This window comes from Cyprinus carpio, chromosome A9 (genome assembly GCF_018340385.1).
Source record: "Cyprinus carpio isolate SPL01 chromosome A9, ASM1834038v1, whole genome shotgun sequence".
Taxonomy (NCBI): Eukaryota; Metazoa; Chordata; class Actinopteri; order Cypriniformes; family Cyprinidae; genus Cyprinus; species Cyprinus carpio.
This window is the reverse complement of record NC_056580.1, coordinates 6,179,000-6,198,448: the sequence shown is the minus strand read 5'-3', so window position 1 is coordinate 6,198,448 and position 19,449 is coordinate 6,179,000. Positions and strand designations below refer to the sequence as shown.

At 35.3% G+C, this 19,449-nt stretch overlaps 1 protein-coding gene across 1 annotated transcript; it reads left to right on the top strand.

The window, feature by feature from the left end:
- Positions 1–900: 900 nt before the first annotated feature.
- Positions 901–5,824, top strand: LOC109095851 (syntaxin-19-like). The gene is made up of 2 exons (XM_042763275.1): positions 901–1,099; positions 4,208–5,824. The coding sequence occupies exon 2, from the start codon at positions 4,305–4,307 to the stop codon at positions 5,187–5,189; it is 885 nt and encodes a 294-aa protein (XP_042619209.1). The 5' UTR covers positions 901–1,099; positions 4,208–4,304; the 3' UTR covers positions 5,190–5,824.
- Positions 5,825–19,449: the final 13,625 nt, after the last annotated feature.

Below are 19,449 nucleotides of genomic sequence, written 5' to 3'. Positions count from 1 at the left end.
CAGAGATACATGGCTTCAATTCCATGTAATGTCTTGCTGAAAAATTTAAACAGTTTTGTATCTGACTCATATTCTGGCCTGTCCACAGCAACTTCATCACTTATATATGTGCAGTATGCAGTATCCTTTCATCAAAGTGATGGAGAATGTATTTCTGTTTAAGCATAATTTAAGCATAGTTTCACCCTAACTGTCTTTACCAGAATTCCTCAGGGCACACTTCATTTGTGTTAATTGTTAAAGACAAAGCTTATTCAACATAACTGATATTTATAAAATCTGACAGTTACACTTACAAGCAGCATCTTCGGTCACACATACAGTACATTAAAAACATATGGTGAGTTCTTAACCATCTTTTCATGTTTAAATACACAGAGCTTGAAAAAGTACAGTAGGTTGTATCAAATCTAAAGCCTTTAAAACATAAAGAGAACAGAAATAACGGGTATTAAAATAATCGTTACCCTTCAACAGAACAAGTTTGTCAAACTGTCACACCCATATATTAACACTCCCTCTTCTGCCATAACATGATCAAACAACAAAACCAGCCAATGACATTCTTCTTATTTTTACTAACCAGATGAATGTGAAATTAGGAGGAAACACAATATAGAGTTTGAGAACAGAAAGATGTCTGCATAGGCCAGGATTTCAAAGCTTTGTCAACAATAATTCAAAAAGTTTCCTGAGCTCATTGTTGTCTGATGTACAATAGCGGGTGCCGAGGGTGAGAGCACACTTGGGTCACCGCATGTGCTCTTTCAATGCCTTTGTGCCTCACGTCACCCACGCTCCTTCTGCCTAACAAGCGTCACCCACCATTGGTCAAACAGACGTCTAACTGTGGCTGGGGGTGTGGTTTTAAACTGGCTTGACCAGATTTCCCAGGAGTCTGTGTTGTGTTCCTCTGATACACATAACTGACACCAGAGGAGCAGAGGGAAACTCACACTAGCACATATTTGTGTTTCTGGAAGCTGAGAATATGCCAAGGACTTCCTATAAATCATGGCCGAGTCAAGTGTTTGCTAAAATTCTGGGCAACATAAAATGAAGCAATATTCAACCTTCCAAGGATTAAAAGCAACAAGAGGTATTTTTTTTTCTACTAAGTTTATCAGTTTAGTAGGGAGAAACCATGATATACTGATATCCAGGATTTAGATATTTAAGAAATATTCAGCCTTCTGTAGCTCAATGGAAGATAGCTAGAGAAATGATCATAATCATTGTTATCAAATAGAAATATATATATATATATATATATATATATATATATATATATATATATATATATATATATATATATATAGAACAGTTGTTTTTGTTAGTGTTGTAACTGATATATTAATTACACTGTAATTACATTAAATTATCACAAAATGCAGTTTCACAGTAGTCTGGTGTGATAAATACAGATGCATAGTTGAGCATTTCATAGAAAGACTGCTAATAAAATACAAAATATATATGAACAAATATTACAGCACATTAACTGATACACAAAAATAAAATGTAATATTACTTAATAAAATAATACTTAAAAAGTATATACTTAAGGGCAAACTGAATGTGTAGACTTTCATACTTCTATTTCTAATTTGTGTGTGTGTGTGTGTGTGTGTGTGTGTGTGTGTGTGTGTGTGTGTGTGTGTGTGTGTGTGTGTGTGTGTGTGTGTGTGTGTGTGTGTGTGTGTTGCTAAATGTACTGACAGCATTTATGGTAAACTAAAACATACATTAATGAAGGTTCTATTAAAAACATGTCATGTATGAATGATGCCGCTGAAATATAGTACATTTAAAATATATTGACTCTAAATGTATTATTGAATAACAAACTAGTTATAATTCTAATCAAATCAATCAGAATCAAATAACACACTTCAGTTGAAATTATAATCAAATACTTTACAAGGTAGTCAACACACAAAATAAGTGTAATCACAACATATATAGCAATATGATGTTCATTACTGATTGTCAAAAAGGGACACTATTACACAGTTAGACCAGCGGAGTGGAATCATATCATCATATCAGCTTGTATATAACATAAAACATAAAATGGTTTATATGGAAAGCAGAGAGACTCTAATAAAGGACTAAAAAGGCACCTAGTTACAATTTGATACTACCTAGTTTGATTCAGTTCAGTAAAGCAACATAAGCTGAAGGCTGGATTAGAGAGTGTTGTGCAATGCATTGGTGTGACTTCCTTGGATGTCCTGCAGCAAACAAAGGCCACAATTATATTCATAAGCTTTCTCCCTAAGGAGCTTGGGTGGGCTGTTCTCACACACACATGCAACTGCAGTCTTTCCTGTTTGAAATCCCTCTAGTAAGCGGATAGCCGGTGATTTGGAGCGCTCTATTTTACTTTCCTAAGACAAGCTCGGTATACCCAGCCCTTGGTGTTATGCTCACTTTCCAAAACCACAGTCCAGGCAGCTAGACTGAGGATAAAAACACCAGCAGTCATGCATCTTACTTTCTGCGAAGCAAGCCAGTCAGTAAGCTATTTGGAAGCAGATTCCAGTGAATATGTTAATATATCATGTTCAGTACAGTGTCAGAACAGACTTTATAAATTACAGAGATCGTGATGAATGCGCAGCAGTGATATGTGGACTGGGAATGCAGCACAGGTTTTGAATAAAAGCCTTGGTTTAATCCTTCTTTTGACAACAGAGCTGCAGCTAAAGGCATAACGCATGGAAAAGCATCCGACAAAAATGTGACCTTTACTTGCGGCAAATATCAGCTCAGTATCAGCTCGGATGTCTGTGATTTTTACTAGAAGAGCACACAATCACACATCCTTGTTATCATTGTTAACTAAAATGAAAACAATTTAAAAATATTTTTTGCTAATGGAAATGAAGCTGTAGAATAATATATGCATATTAAATAAAAAAAAACATTTAAACAATAAATATAAATGTTGCCTTGACAATTACCAAAATAAAAAACATTTAAATCTGAGAACTTAAATAAATAAATAATAAAAATAAAGGTAAATAGAATATATGCACTATATATATATATATATATACACACATACACACACAAACAAAATTAAATTACAATGCTGAAAACAAAATTGAAAATTAATAATATTAATAAATATATAAATAATACTGGTAGTACTAATAAAGTAACACTGTCACAAACACACAAAGACATATCATTTCTATATATTTTTATAATTTGAAAAATTAAAAATGGTTACCGGTTAAATTAAAAGCTGCTACTTAAAATGCAGAATACAAAAAAAAACAAAAAAAACAAAAAAAAAAACATTAACATAAGTTCATCTTCTGTCATTATTTTCTCATCATTTAGCGCGACCTTAAAGGGGACATGGTCTTGGTCAAATTCATTTTTCAAAATGACGTTTCCATTTTTTGTGCTTGCTTGCAAAATTCTTGCATTCACCCAAGAAACTTTATATTCTCTGTTAGCGAATGCAAAGTTTCTTGGGGCAACGAAAAATATTTTAGAGTAGACGCAAAACCATTGATATATCATTTCTGTGATGTTGTTTCTGTGAAACATTGACCTGTTAAATTCCAAAAATCACAGAGAAAATAAAAATAAAATACTAAAATAAATCATGAAAGTATCTTAGTCCATATGACTCTTGCACTACATTACAAGTCTTATGAAGTCCTATGACAGCGGTGTGAGGAACAGAATAACTTGTTATTCACGAATACTTTACTGTATGTTCAGATTCAACATGGCTCAACATTGCTCACAGGATTTACACCACCAATGTCAAAATAGTGCTGGTTCTCACGTCATAATCCAGATTTTAATATTTCATATGGACTATGTGTAGTTTTCTAATGTATTTCTTTTTTAAGATGAACAGGCGTGGTCACTATGAACTGTGTTGTTATAAAAATCAGCGTTATTGTTAATGAAAACTAAAACTAAAATAATTTAAAAAATACATTCATTCATTAATCATTCTAAAATAACACTGCTTGTAAGAAGAAAATTCTAAAAAAAAAAATAATAATACAGGATACAGGTTTGGACATGAGGGTGAATTAAATAAAATTTACATTTTAGGTGAACTATTCTTTTAGGAATTAAAATTGTCAGTGCAAAAAAAAAGAAAAAAAGAAAGAAACCATGCTCTGAAAATGAGGACGGAAAAGATAAAATGTGACTCTTCTCTGGTTAATTACAGGGTATGAGAAGCAGAGGAACATTCTACAGACAGACAACACTCAAACCCAAGAGAAAATCTGACCTGGTCCCCATCAAGGTCTTCTGTCTCTGCAGTCATGAAGGACCGCATGGAGGAGTTGCGTCAGCGGATGAAGGCCAGCGATAAGCTGGTGGACAACAACCTCTTCAATGAGGAGGAGGACATGGACCCGTCCTCGCTGATAGGCCTGCAGGCCGTGATCTTCGAGGCAGAGCCCGTCCTGGAGAACTTCCTGAAGGAGGCTCAGAGCATTCATGACAGCATCGAGGAGCTGAACTCTGAAGTCCGTAAGTTCAGCCAGCAGCAGAAAAACTTTATGGCCACCATCAGGCGTCTCAGCAGCATGAAAAAAGAGAGCAGCATGACACGAGACATCAAGCTGATGGCCGAGAGCCTGCATAAAAGGTTAGACGCACTTTCCAAGAAGGCTAAGCAAACCGAGGCAGAGCTGGGCCCGGACTTTGCCACGTCCCGTATCCAGAAGGCCCAACACGCGGCCCTCTTTCGTCAGTTCCAGCAAGTAATGCGCCAACACAACGACGCGATCCTGGGCAAGCAGAACAAATGCAAGCAGTTTATCATCCGGCAGTTGGAGGTATCGGGTCGCGAGGTGTCCGAAGATGAGGTGGATGACATGATGGAGCAGGGCAAGTGGGAGATCTTCAATGAGAACATCATAGTGGATGCAAAGATCACCCGTACGCAGCTCTCAGAGATCGAGCAACGCCACAAAGAGCTCCTGAACCTGGAGAGCAACATGAAGGACCTGCGAGATCTCTTTCTAGATGTGTTCATGCTGGTGGAAGAGCAAGGCCACCGGATCGAGAACATACAAGCCAATGTGGAGAAGACGCAAGACTATGTAGCAGTCACGAAGGAGATGTTCAAAACGGCTGCGAGATACAAGAAGAAGAACCCTCTCAGAAGACTGTGCTGTTGTTGCTGTCCTTGGTTCAGATAGCAGGGAAGGGCTGGCAAAATAAACTGTGGGAACGTTTAGAATTTGCTGCTCTCTCAAGGGCCGAGTACACTAACTGCAGACACTGACCACTGCCTGCTGAAGATAAAAAGTAAGGGCACAAAGCACTTTTGGATAATATTAAAACAGGAAGGCTCCATAGCAATGAAAACAGTTGGGTGTTGACATGCAATACGAATGGTTATATAAAGATTTCACAAAAGGTTATGATGTTGTTACATCACATCACTTCAAATTATGTAAGAGATAATCAAAGGTAAACTTAGTTTGTATTTTATTATTGTGGAAAAGTTGCACAATTTTGGATGTCAGTTTAATTTTATAATTTTTTTCCCCTTTCAGTATTATTTTAAATGGATATTTTTTGATGTATCCTATTGTCTGCTTTAGATTGATCAAATAACTGAGCTGAAAATCACACATTCTGTCTTAAGAGATAAGATTAAGCAAATATGCCCTATATTTTCAAGTAAAAAGCCAACTGAAAGATTTCTGCAAGTCCACATCTAAGGGGCATTTACACAACACTGTTTTCAACTAAAAATGGAAAACATTTTTATGCGTTTTGGCCATTCATTTACTCAAATGTACTCAGTGTATTAAAAACGGAAAAGCTTTTCCTTTGTGTTTTTGAAAAGTTTCGCACATAGCTGACTGTTGTTGGATCTGTGAAAATGACTAAAAATGCTGTATTATGCATCCCAGGCCAGTAGATGGCGATGTCACTTTGTAAGGGGGAGTCGTGGCCTAATGGTTAGAGAGTCGGACTCCCAATCGAAGGGTTGTGAGTTCGAGTCTCGGGCCGGCAGGAATTGTGGGTGGGGGGAGTGCATGTACAGTTCTCTCTCCACCTTCAATACCACGACTTAGGTGCCCTTGAGCAAGGCATCGAACCCCCAACTGCTCCCCGGGCGCCGCAGCATAAAATGGCTGCCCACTGCTCCGGGTGTGTGTTCACAGTGTGTGTGTGTGTTCACTGCTCTGTGTGTGTGCACTTCGGATGGGTTAAATGCAGAGCACTAATTCTGAGTATGGGTCACCATACTTGGCTGAATGTCACGTCACTAAAGAAACACTATACTTCTGCACACATTCGCATTCCTACAAATTCAGATTTTTGAAGTTTACACCAAGACGATAACAGTGTTGTTTTAAAAAACCTGTTTTGAGGGATGTAACGATTAACTGCGAGCCGGTTGAAAATCTATTAAAATATGTGACGATTCAAATCGTTTGAGATGCCAAACAAATCGCGATATAATTGGAGCCGGAGTTTATATGAATGTACTGTATCTCTGAGAGGAACTGACTATGTTTAGAAAAGTTTAAGTGGGATTTTCTTTTCATCTTGCCTCTGAACAATGCATATTAAAGTAGTGTTTATAAGCGCAGTGCTGCTTTCTTTACAGCGGTAACCCAGGAAACACTGTGTCATTGTTGTTCATGAGCGCCACCTGCTGTCAGAGAGTGAATCTGCGTCTCATTCAGCTCATCTGCTCTTTCCTTCAGATATGTTTTATGTATAGTTTCACAAAACTAAAATCAGGCCATTCTGTTTATGCTTCAGATTTCGAAATTATACAGTCTAATTTAGATTAAAAACTACTCAAGCTGCGTATGCTGCATCTTTGTTTGAATCATGATTAAAATCCAGTGGTTGCCTCTAATTTAAAATGGAAAGAGCACAGACAAAGCCTTAGTTTGGACATATTAAGAGATTTATTTTATTTGTATAACTTGTTTGATTTGGGGTTTGTTTTAAAATGTTAATTTAGTTTTGTTATATTTCAGTTTCATAAAGAAACGTGCAGCAAAAACCTAATAAATGACAAATTTTTAATTGTTAAATAAAATCGTGAGAAAATAGAATCGTGAAATCAAAATCGTGAATCGAATCGAGAGTTGAGTGAATTGTTACATCTCTATCTGTTTTCAAAACAAAAACTGTGCCATGTTTGCCCCCATTAATGTCACATTTACCATTGATCAGTGCGAGTGAGTTAAATCCACTTGTTTTAATAGACCTTAGCATCTGCTGTGAATAAACATCTGATAAATATCTTTGAAAAGTCCATTTTGCATACATCCTAAATCTTGAAGACATTTTCTGAATGCCTATTTACGTCCTCTCTATGGCAGTAAACATCTTACACTTAAAAAACAAACACAAACTAATGGACACCTTAATTCAGATAAAGCAATAATTATATATTTTTAGCTAGTTATTTTAAAATGAGAATTATATATGAGTAACCATGTTAAAATATCTGTAAAATGTAATCTACCACAGGCAGTCTAATATTTGCTCATAGTTAATAAGCCGTTACTGTGGAGCTAATTGGAATGAAACTGGTTGGTCTCATGATGAGGTGAATAATGAAGACGTGTGGTGAGTCAACAGAGCAGGTAACAGGTGTCGGCACCATTTCTAGGATCTGGGTGTGTCTCGGTATTTTCAGAGGAAAACCTGTTCCCAGAAATTGAAGGGGGAGAATATTGTTAGAAAAATGCAATATAGGTAAAACAGTGTCATTGTTTACTCATATAATTGAGAGAAATTGATCTTTTATTTGACCATTAAATGCATGACTCAATTAATTTTGTAGAATTTCTATTAAAAATTTTATTTAATGCCCAAAAAGCAATTTTTAGCTAATAAAATATTACAGAGCTGAGCATTAAATAGGCCTATTTATACTAACTACAAAAATACCAAAGTTTTTGTTGATTTTTTTAAAGATAGAAAAGCCTACAGTGTTTCCATGACATTTCAATGCCCTTTTCAATCCCAGTAATCTATTTTTTGTTTTTTCAAAATAAGTATGAAAATACATATATAAATGTGTCGATATTCACTAATATTTGAATGTTTTTAAAACGTGGAATGCATGACCTTTGACTAAATTATATATTTTTAAAGTAATTATTTTATTTCCTTCTTTTATTTCAAGCTGCATACAAAGAGATGCTATAGAATCAACCAGGAAGTCCTCACAGGAAAACAAGCAGCAAATTTAATCATATTGGACAACATTGCCATCTGTTGACAAATAATTTAAGTACTGTACAAGTCAATGTCTGGATATTAGCCTTGATTTTTAAAGGAGAAAGCACTATTATTAGACCTGAGAACACATACACACATTATTTTACTGCAGTAGTGAGGATGCAGTCTTATACACAAAATAGAGGGTATTGTATATTTAATATTTCCTTGTGGGTACCATTGATTTTCAAGGAATCCCCAAAATGTAGGTGATTTCAGGTAACTTGTGGGGACATTTGGTCACTATAATGTAGGCAAAACCTGACACACACACACACACACACACAAACACACAGACGGCCTTGAGCAAACAACATCCCACGTGATTCTATGTCATTGTAAAAATGTCCCTGATTTTCTTTTAACCTCAAAGCGAGGTTTATTTGAGAGAAGTCCATGTGGAACATCACTGAACAGAAGAGAAGTATCATAATGTTAAAGACTACAAAGACTTTTAGAAGTATTTGCTTCTTAAGTTAGTAGACAGAGCACCCCTGAGACCTCCACACTTTCAATCATCATCTGAGTCAAAGGTAACTGTCTAGTTATGTCAGTCACAGCACTTAAATAAAACGACAAATCAGCCTCTTTAAAGAGCAGGTCACCCAAAAGGCATAGTATCTCATTATTTGGTTGTTTCAACCCAGTGTGCTAGTGTTTTTATGAGGAACACAACATGAAAAATCTTCCCAGATATAATACCTGGGTGAGTAATTTAAGAAATATTAATTAGGGTAAACTCTACCGGAATATGAGGAAGTTTATCACACACACACGCACGCACGCACGCAGGCACGCACACACACACACACACACATGCTGTTGAAGCATTCTGATCCAAACGTCTTGCGGGTAACTCGCATGTCGCCTGGGTGTTGGGTGTGCTTGTAGCTGAAATAGTGAAATAATTCAAAGGTAGCCTATGTTTTGTTAACTGTTTTAAAACCCTTATCCTCATTTTGGAGTCTAGGATCTTGTACTGTAAGCTGCTGGACACCAGATGTCGCTCCAGCAGAAAGTTTGAATCAACCATCACCGAAGCAGCTCACGATGATTTTCAGCCAAGAAGAAAATCCTGAAAATATTCTGCCAGTTCCTGATATGCGTGTGCATGTGTGTTTGATATGCGTGTGCATGTGTGTTTGATATACGTGTGCACGTGTGTGTTTCCAGTGTGTATCAACAAGAGTAAGAACACCAGTAAATAAACGCTTATAGTGGGATTCAGCAACAACCCGCTTACCTTAACAGATATTTGAGTATATAATCGACACATATATGAACATTTCTTCTTCTAATATACATCAATATTGTATTTTACAATTTATATGAATGTAATAGGGAAATTTAGGCCTATAAATGTCCACAAACGGAATGAATGTTATTTTTTCAGTACTTAAAGATGGATTTTAATCAGTTGACATTTTTACAAATATATTACATATATAGTAATATATATATATATATATACAGGTCCTTCTCAAAAAATTAGCATATTGTGATAAAAGTTCATTATTTTCCATAATGTAATGATAAAAATTAAACTTTCATATATTTTAGATTCATTGCACACCAACTGAAATATTTCAGGTCTTTTATTGTTTTAATACTGATGATTTTGGCATACAGCTCATGAAAACCCAAAATTCCTATCTCAAAAAATTAGCATATCATGAAAAGGTTCTCTAAACGAGCTATTAACCTAATCATCTGAATCAACTCATTAACTCTAAAACACCTGCAAAAGATTCCTGAGGCTTTTAAAAACTCCCAGCCTGGTTCATTACTCAAAACCGCAATCATGGGTAAGACTGCCGACCTGACTGCTGTCCAGAAGGCCATCATTGACACCCTCAAGCGAGAGGGTAAGACACAGAAAGAAATTTCTGAACGAATAGGCTGTTCCCAGAGTGCTGTATCAAGGCACCTCAGTGGGAAGTGTGTGGGAAGGAAAAAGTGTGGCAAAAAACGCTGCACAACGAGAAGAGGTGACCGGACCCTGAGGAAGATTGTGGAGAAGGACCGATTGCAGACCTTGGGGGACCTGCGGAAGCAGTGGACTGAGTCTGGAGTAGAAACATCCAGAGCCACCGTGCACAGGCATGTGCTTTTGAACCAGAAACAGTGGCAGAAGCACCTGACCTGGGCTACAGAGAAGCAGCACTGGACTGTTGCTCAGTGGTCCAAAGTTTTAAAAAGCTTTTAAAAAGCAAAGCTTTATGGAGATGAAGATTTCGTTTTTCAGCACGACCTGGCACCTGCTCACAGTGCCAAAACCACTGGTAAATGGTTTACTGACCATGGTATTACTGTGCTCAATTGGCCTGCCAACTCTCCTGACCTGAACCCCATAGAGAATCTGTGGGATATTGTGAAGAGAAAGTTGAGAGACGCAAGACCCAACACTCTGGATGAGCTTAAGGCCGCTATCGAGGCATCCTGGGCCTCCATAACACCTCAGCAGTGCCACAGGCTGATTGCCTCCATGCCACGCCGCATTGAAGCAGTCATTTCTGCAAAAGGATTCCCGACCAAGTATTGAGTGCATAACTGAACATAATTATTTGAAGGTTGACTTTTTTTGTATTAAAAACACTTTTCTTTTATTGGTCGGATGTATGCCAAAATCATCAGTATTAAAACAATAAAAGACCTGAAATATTTCAGTTGGTGTGCAATGAATCTAAAATATATGAAAGTTTAATTTTTATCATTACATTATGGAAAATAATGAACTTTTATCACAATATGCTATTTTTTTGAGAAGGACCTGTATATATATATATATATATATATATATATATATATATATATATATATATATATATATATATATATATATATATATATATGTATATTTATAATGAAACTGATTCAAAATATTGTATTGTATTCTATTCTATTCTATTCTATTCTATTCTTATAACATGTACCCCCCCCCCCCCCAAAAAAAAAAAAAAAATTAAATTAAATTAAATTAAAGGCATGGGGAAAAAAAAAATCATAAAAGCCCAAGGAACTCCCATGTTTCTCAAAAACATTCTTAAATGAACTGACATGAACTGTTCTGTCTATGTTAAAAATTAAAAATGGCCAACACTGGATCTAAGTGTGTTTCATTCGAGAGTGATTATGTTTTATTATATTTGGTGAATACATGTACAACATGTCAGTCAGAATCTGTTCAATGAATTATTTTATGGTTACAGCAGCATTTTTTGGCTGGATTGACATCTTCACTCAGGTTTAAAGAGTTCATCTGGACTGAAAGCGGTTCAATATGATTAATAAAGCCTACTTAGATGAAAAGATTAAACATCCCAATGGTTATATCATGCTTTTTGTCCAACTGAATAACTTGCTGTGATTTTGTTAGAGGCAGTGTGTGGAGAAAACTCAGCACTTTTTTTTTTGCTTGCACAATCACAACTAAATTCTTTAGAGAGTTTGTGCTTTGTAAGGATGAAACTACATCATATTAATTCTTTCAAGAGGACAATAAACACCTCTGTTCAGAGGTTACTCTTATACAAATGCATAAAAAAAACATGTAAAATGAAAACAGATAGATTTGCTGGAAAAGATGAATGTGCACAGTTCTAAAAAAAAGGGCTGTTTTTTTTTTCTTCAGGCCAATTATTACAATGAATTGACCCGTACTGTGATGTTAAGTATACATTACATATGTAATACGTAATATCATTATCTCAAGGCATTGATATAAAATTTACTGAACTTCCTACCAAGTATGAAGCACAAAAGGTCAAAATTAAATTGGCTCATCCTTATTAACAGTGAATTACATCAGTGATTCAGCTTTTAAAAGATCACATCAGTGGTTTAATAAACTTTCACTACCCGACCGCTTCAGAACGGAGAGAATAGAGCTCTTTGTTCCCTGGTCCCGGTCTGTAATATTTTGGCTGGAACCGCCGGGTCCCGATGTGGTTCATCAGCTCGGCAGACTGCAGTGTACCTGGAAGAGTCTTCACTGCCTCAGGAAACACTTGCACTCCATAGGAAGCACCCCAGCCTCCGCTGGCCCGTCTCTTTTACCGCCACTGGTGACACGCATGCTTTGAACCGTGAATATTTGGAGGGCTGTACTTCCCAAATACTTCTTTATTTTGCTGCCTCATTAGACGAAGAGGGCTCCAGGGATGAACTCACTCTCTGTAAGGAGCGGGTTTAGTGGTGGATCATTAAGTAAATGTCACTCAGGTGATGGTTTTCCCACAATACTCAGAAGTGTTTTTTCTAGAAATCACTATTCAGGAAATAAAAAAGGTCAGTTGTGAGATTTAAAATGTAAGTAACAAAGAGTAAAAGTTCAACCTCAGTAATATGGTTATGATAGCATGTAAAAATTGTTGTTAATAATATAATGTTTACATATTTATGTCTAATTGACATTTAATACTTTAGATTTAGTCATTTTTGCATATTTTTTTATGCATGGAGTAACCCTTGTGAAAACGTGCCCTTAACTGAAGTTGTAGTTGTAGTGTACAGTACTTCATTCTTTTTTTAAAAAGTTTAATGTATTTTAAATACAACATTGTTTTTTTTATTTCATTTAATTGCAATTAACAAGATAATTAATATTATTTATTTATATTATTTCCATATTATTATTATTTTGTATTTTTATATTATTTATATATTTATATTTTAAAGTATGCCTTTTTTTTCTATAGACTGACCAGTTACAGCACCTAAAATATTCCTTATATATTCATATATATTTTCTTACATACAATCTTGATGTTCTTGTGCATGTAATCGACTAACAAGCCTTATATTAAATACATTTTAAACTAGGTTTCTCAGGAGAATAAAAACTCAATTTCCAAAGAAATTGCCCTATTTGTGCATTAAAAAGGTTCAAAAATCCAAAAGGAGAAAGACACTATGAGTTTGATTTGATGGCACCAAAAGTGAGAGTGAAAAATGCTAATCAGGAAATAGATTCAATCTAAACCATGTGTTATAGACATTTTATTTACAATGCATCATCTATGCCTTTGCTGGAGTTAATGAGATTTCAAATAATCCAAATTGAACAGCATTTAAACTGTTATTTGGACTGGAAGTGAGTCTTGCTGGATCTGGAGATCCAGGAAGGTGACAGATGTTTATTATGCAGTGGATCGCAGGAGTTTTGGTGAAGCAATCAGGAGAAATGTTGTGGTGAAGAGTGCATTAGACATTTGGTCGCCAGGAGAAGAAGCCTTCAGGAATCTTTGTGATTAGTGGTGAGGAGTGTGGCTTCGGTGGGGTTTGCTCTGTGAGGTCTCAGATCTCTGCCAAACTGCCAAACTGGGAAGGCAGTGGAAATCTTGAGTTGACGTTACAATTTGACAACTCTCTTAGGTAAGAGAGAGCATCAAGGATTTCAACCAGCAGCCAGCAGCATTTGATAGGATTGTCAGGGCTCATGGGACATTTGTCACAATAAAACAAGATATGTTAAAAACTCCTTTGCACTGCTGAAATCCCAAAATTTGTAAATATCCTTAAACAGGGTAATAAATGTAAGTGCACTTACACAAAACTCTGCTTTTGTCAAAATCTAACTAAGTTACGAAGTAACTAACTAACTAATAAATAAATAATTTTTTCTTAAGCTTAAAATAGCTTAAAAATTAATGATAAACTTATTATATATCAAATAATAATTAATATGATGATAGTTGATTATCATTATATGTCTGCATAGCCAATTTTACACACACACACACACACACACACACACACACACACACACACACACACACACACACACACACACACACACACACACACACACACACACACACACACACACACACACACACGAAAGGAAGTCCCACAATGCAATTCTTTAGCTTTACAGACATCCTTTGTCCGATGGAATGTTTAAAATCATTAAAATTTCATAGCCTTCTTTGTAAATGCATCTGAAGGGCCAGTCTTTAATCTGATTTCCAGGAAACAGATGAAAGAATAATCCAGTCGTTGAGAGTGCAAGAGAAAGCCTTGTTATCGCCACTATAACAGTCTAATGCACGAGGATATTACTCTCACTTGACCCCGTGCTGTTCTTAGACCTGTTTCTTCACTCACACTGCAGGACATCTCAGCACCTGCCCTGAAAAGTCAGGATCTGCTAAAGTGCCACATCTCTTTTCCCAAGCTGCCCGTCCTGTGGCAGTCTGAGGCGCTCGGTCTGTTCTGTCAGTCCAGGTTTGGGAGAGAGATGGATCCCGGCTTCCAAAGCGAAAGCGATACTTGTGAAATTCAGAGGTGCAGACCGAAGACGACCGTGGCTGTGACATTTTGATGTCACAGCTGCCACAGTTGTACGGCTTGAATTTCTTATTTGAGCAACACTCATAAATATTGCCAGACACTTAAACATACCGCCAGCTGTTTTTCTATATCACCCACATTCTTCTGCAAATGATTTTAAACTTTGTATACAGACACGGCTTTCATGTGCAGATATTTACAGCCACACACACACACACACACACACACGCACGCACACACACACACACACACACACACACACACACACACACACACGCACACACACACACACACACACACACACACACACACACACACACACACATTGTACAGTGTTTGTGAAAACTCAATCAATGTCACTTCCTCTTCATTTAAAATGATAATTCACTATTATTTCGAGGTTCACGGACACAGTAAGTTTGCAAAAATTAATTACATAAAAATGGCAATAGAATGTTATAATTAATGTTATTATGAAGGATTTACTCATGCAATTGTATCTTCAATAGAACACAATTTAAATGTTTTATTTTTTAATATTTAATTTCTGAGCTATGTTGTCATACGATTAAAGCACACATTTAAAAAGATGAAACCTGTCTGGGTCATATTTCATCCAAATGTTACAAGAAAAATAAGAAAAGATAATAGCTTAAACATGATTATATATATATATATATATATATATATATATATATATATATATATATATATATATATATATATATATATATTTTGCATTGTGACATAATTTATTGATAATTAAACAACCTCTCCTCCAAATTCCCAAATGCTCAAAACACTACTATCATTACTGTAATTTTCATATAATTATTAAAATACTGATTTAAATATTTCTATAGCATGTAATAGTTGTTGTACTATATTTAAATGAAACATTTTGTACTAAATTATTATTTTACTGTACATACAGTATTGTAAAAAAGTAACCATATCACAATACTGTAAATCTAGTGGGAATCACCACTGAAAGTAACAGAAATTACAAAACAAAAAAGTTACATGTACATACACATTAGAATAATTGTAATATTTAGTGTTTAATAACAGCATAAATATAAAAAAAATAAACAGAAAAAAAATAAAACTAGTATAGAATAATCGTTCGGTAGTTTAGATATAAAATTAGTAAAGAAAAGAAAAGAAGAGAAGAAAGAAAAGAAAAGACAAGTTAAAATAAATGGTGTAGATACAATTTTCACTCAGAAATTGCTAGTAAATTTTCCAATTTATTACAAAAGAAAGACTAGTAACACAATGAATTAAATGAAAAATGTTAAAGTAAAAAGTCTGAAATAACATTTTCTTGTAAAACATATTTAAATAATTTTTATTTGAAGATCTTTTTATATAGTGTAGATAAAAGTACAGTATAATATAGGATATATATATATTTGTCATATTTAATTACACATCAGGATTTGCGACTGCATGGTTTTTACACAGCGCTGTTCCACAATGCATCATAAACTACACCTTACATTAGATCCCATTATGACTATCCTGAGGCCCATAACTGCTAGATATATTCACACTGAAATAGTGTTATTCATAGAACTGAACTGTGCTCATATATTCTGTGTATTGTTACTATAAACTGTAAAACATTTCATTACACATTTAGTTATAATGCATCTGAACTCAGAAGAAAAGATACTGAAGGAAGATTAGAAAACAGATAGCAGAATAGGAAGGAAAGTGGTTGAGGAGATGAGAAGCAAAAACACAAAAATAAAAGCCAGAGAAATATGTGGAAAGCTGTGGGAATCATTTGGTGTCTGATGTGAAGGCCGTGTTTTGGTCCGGGACGATCTTCCGGCAGCCAGTTTTCTATTCGCTTGAATCCTCCCAGGAACGTCAGGTCCTGAGAAACCGGACGGACATGCTCCATGCTGACCACCCTCACTGACATCTGTTTGCCAACAGCGTCCAGCCACACATCCATCTGCCACCAGCTTGTGTCCAAATATTTTACAATGTTGTATATCAAACTTGAATCATTCTAACTCGACACAATTACTTATTTATGGCCCTATAAATTATTCTCCCTGATATGAGCCTCAGTCACGTAAAGCTAATTTGGAGATTGTGCTGTTTGGTCTGGCGGCGTGTGGCCTGCTGCTTTTCGTGACACTTACATGCACAAACTTCTGGCTTTCCTCGAGTCTTAATGGCTAAATGCACAAGGGAATGTTTTACTGTTAATTTAGGTCACAAGAGAGATGACGGCACTCTTCATCATGGAGTATAGTCACATTCACTCTGCGTTCGTGTTTAAACCCGTTCCCATGGTTCTGAAATAGGACCAAGGCTTTGAAAATGTTCTCATGCTGCATTTTCATTTTTTTTAGACTTGATTTTGTTTTGGGGTTTGAAGTAAACATGAGCCTAAAAATCAGTCTTTAATGCTTTAATGCTCTACTGTTTGATTGCCATGTTCATGGTCAGAAAAAAACAATTTCATTTTCAGCAGACTTATTTAATATGTTCTACAATAATAAAACAACAAGGCATGCATTACAGCAGATTTTACCACGTGAAAAGAATGTTTGTTAGGGATGTGAAGTCTATGAACAGTATGTAAAGAAGTGCACTTAATTGTATTGAATGTGCACTTGTAGTGTACTTGAAATCTTTGCTTTAAAGTACATTTAAAATAAATATATTTTAAATAACCTACTCAAAGAACTACACTTATTTGATGTGTTGATTAACATACTAAAGCACATGTAAAGAACCTGATTATAATTTTAACAGTTATTAGATATCACATTTAATTATTATTATTATTATTATTATTATTTTAATCCATGACATACTTCCATAGAAATAGCATATTATTATTTTATTTGATCATTAATCCTTGTCAGTACATTCAGCAGTCTACTTTAACTATATATTAAAGGCAATAGAAATATTTTAGAATTTTTTTGAACATGGCTCATCAGAATTTACAGCAAGTTTAAGGTTTAAATTAGAGGTCTAACAATATTACATCATGCCTCCACCCAAGTGAGCAAGTGTGTGTGCATGTGTGTGTTTAACTGTTGATGACTAACTGCTTTAATCTTATATAGACTCCTGCTCTTAATCTTGCACATTTTTCACAAGTGTGAAATATCATTGTGTTTATTTACTGTGGCAGAACAATGAGGAGTTACAAGTGAATAAAAGCGTCCATAAAATCTTCAACATCCAGCGAGGCCTTTAAAACCTCTCTCGTCTCTCTCAGACTGTCTCTGGGATGTCGGCTGTCCTGAACTATGCAAACTCACTCACACACAAAGTCAAAATCCTTTCTCGTTCAGATAATGATGAGAAAATCCCTGAGCATTGTAAAACGTCTGAAATTACTCTAAAATTGCAGCATAACAAAGCTTTGATATTATGGTCTTGGTTTATTTGATTTTACACTGTTATTTATGCATATAGAACCATTTTTTTTACACCAAAATAAATAAATAAATTAACTCTCTAGTTTGGATTTCCTGAAGACTGTCAGTCAGGTTTCTTGTGTGTACAGTTGCATTATTCTGAAAGGTTTTAGTTTTAAATCTTTCATCACAAAGGCTGTACAACACATTTACTGCCGTGGCTTCTTCAATCCAGTTACTGCATTACATTAAGACCTCTCACAACGTTCACCTGAATTCCATTTCACCCGGCTTCAAATTATAATATCATCTACATTTTTGGCAGGGGGTGATAAAGCAATCATCTCCCAGATAACTTAGACTTTTCTATCTCTCATTGTTTAAAGAAATGGCTGCACATTTCATTACCGTTTCATGAATTTCATCAGCATTAGTGACATCGTTGTCAGCTTAAAATTTGATTCTGGACTGATCTGTGTTACAGCCCACAAAATTAGTTATGCATTTGTTTCAGTAATGGCTGTTTCTTCAGCTACGGGCGCTTTTGACCCTGTGGACTTTTAGAAAAGTAATACACTTTTGACACTCTCACTAGTTTATTTATTTCTATTATAAAGGCATTTCCAGCACCAGGATATCTCTTAATAGCATTCTGAAGGAAATTTGAAACATCTCGCATCTTGCTAAGACTGATTTGATGTATATTATCGCCTTTTCATAATTTAACTGAATTACAGCTTGGTTATAAATAACGAACAATAAATCATGGATGATTTTTCTTTGTTTTCATCACACTTCACTTGTCTTGTTGTGTAAAAATAAATGAAGATAATTTTTGCTAAATAAATGTAATAATGAAGTAGGCTCTCATGTTTTTTTTTTACACTTTTGTCACAGTTTTAAAAATCTTTTTTCTTTTTAATAGTGGATTTTCATTGTTGAACACTGAATGTCTTGGTCTGGGACAAAACATAACATTTATGCATAAAAAGCATTTGAAAAGTAAAATAAATGACAAAAACATTGTAAAAAGTTTTTAATGAAAGTCTTGAATGTGACCTTCAAAAAAAAGAAAAAAGAAAAAAAGATCAATTCTGTTAGTGTTAATAAAAATCAACCCATGTCACATAAAAGTGCCTGAAGTCCCTTTTATTACTTTTTTCCTGAGATGGTACATAATGGCATTCCTTAAGTCCTTAATGGGATATAGCATTTTATCATTGCGGTCTGCATTACATTATGTATTGTGAGCAATATATACCAACTGGATGTGCATCAAGCAGGCTTGTCTGGGCTGAATGTGAATTGAGACTTGCGATCATTTAAACTGCGGCTCTGAATCACTTTTGAGTCATTCTCTTGTCTGTTGTGGGCCCACTGGGCTAACTGGAGTGCTTTCATGTAGACCATGATTGGGATCATGCTGGGTGACCAACGGAATCACTGGAACACTGAGGAGAACACCGCCAACACATAAGCAAACCATTGCCCAAAGCCATGACCGTCATCG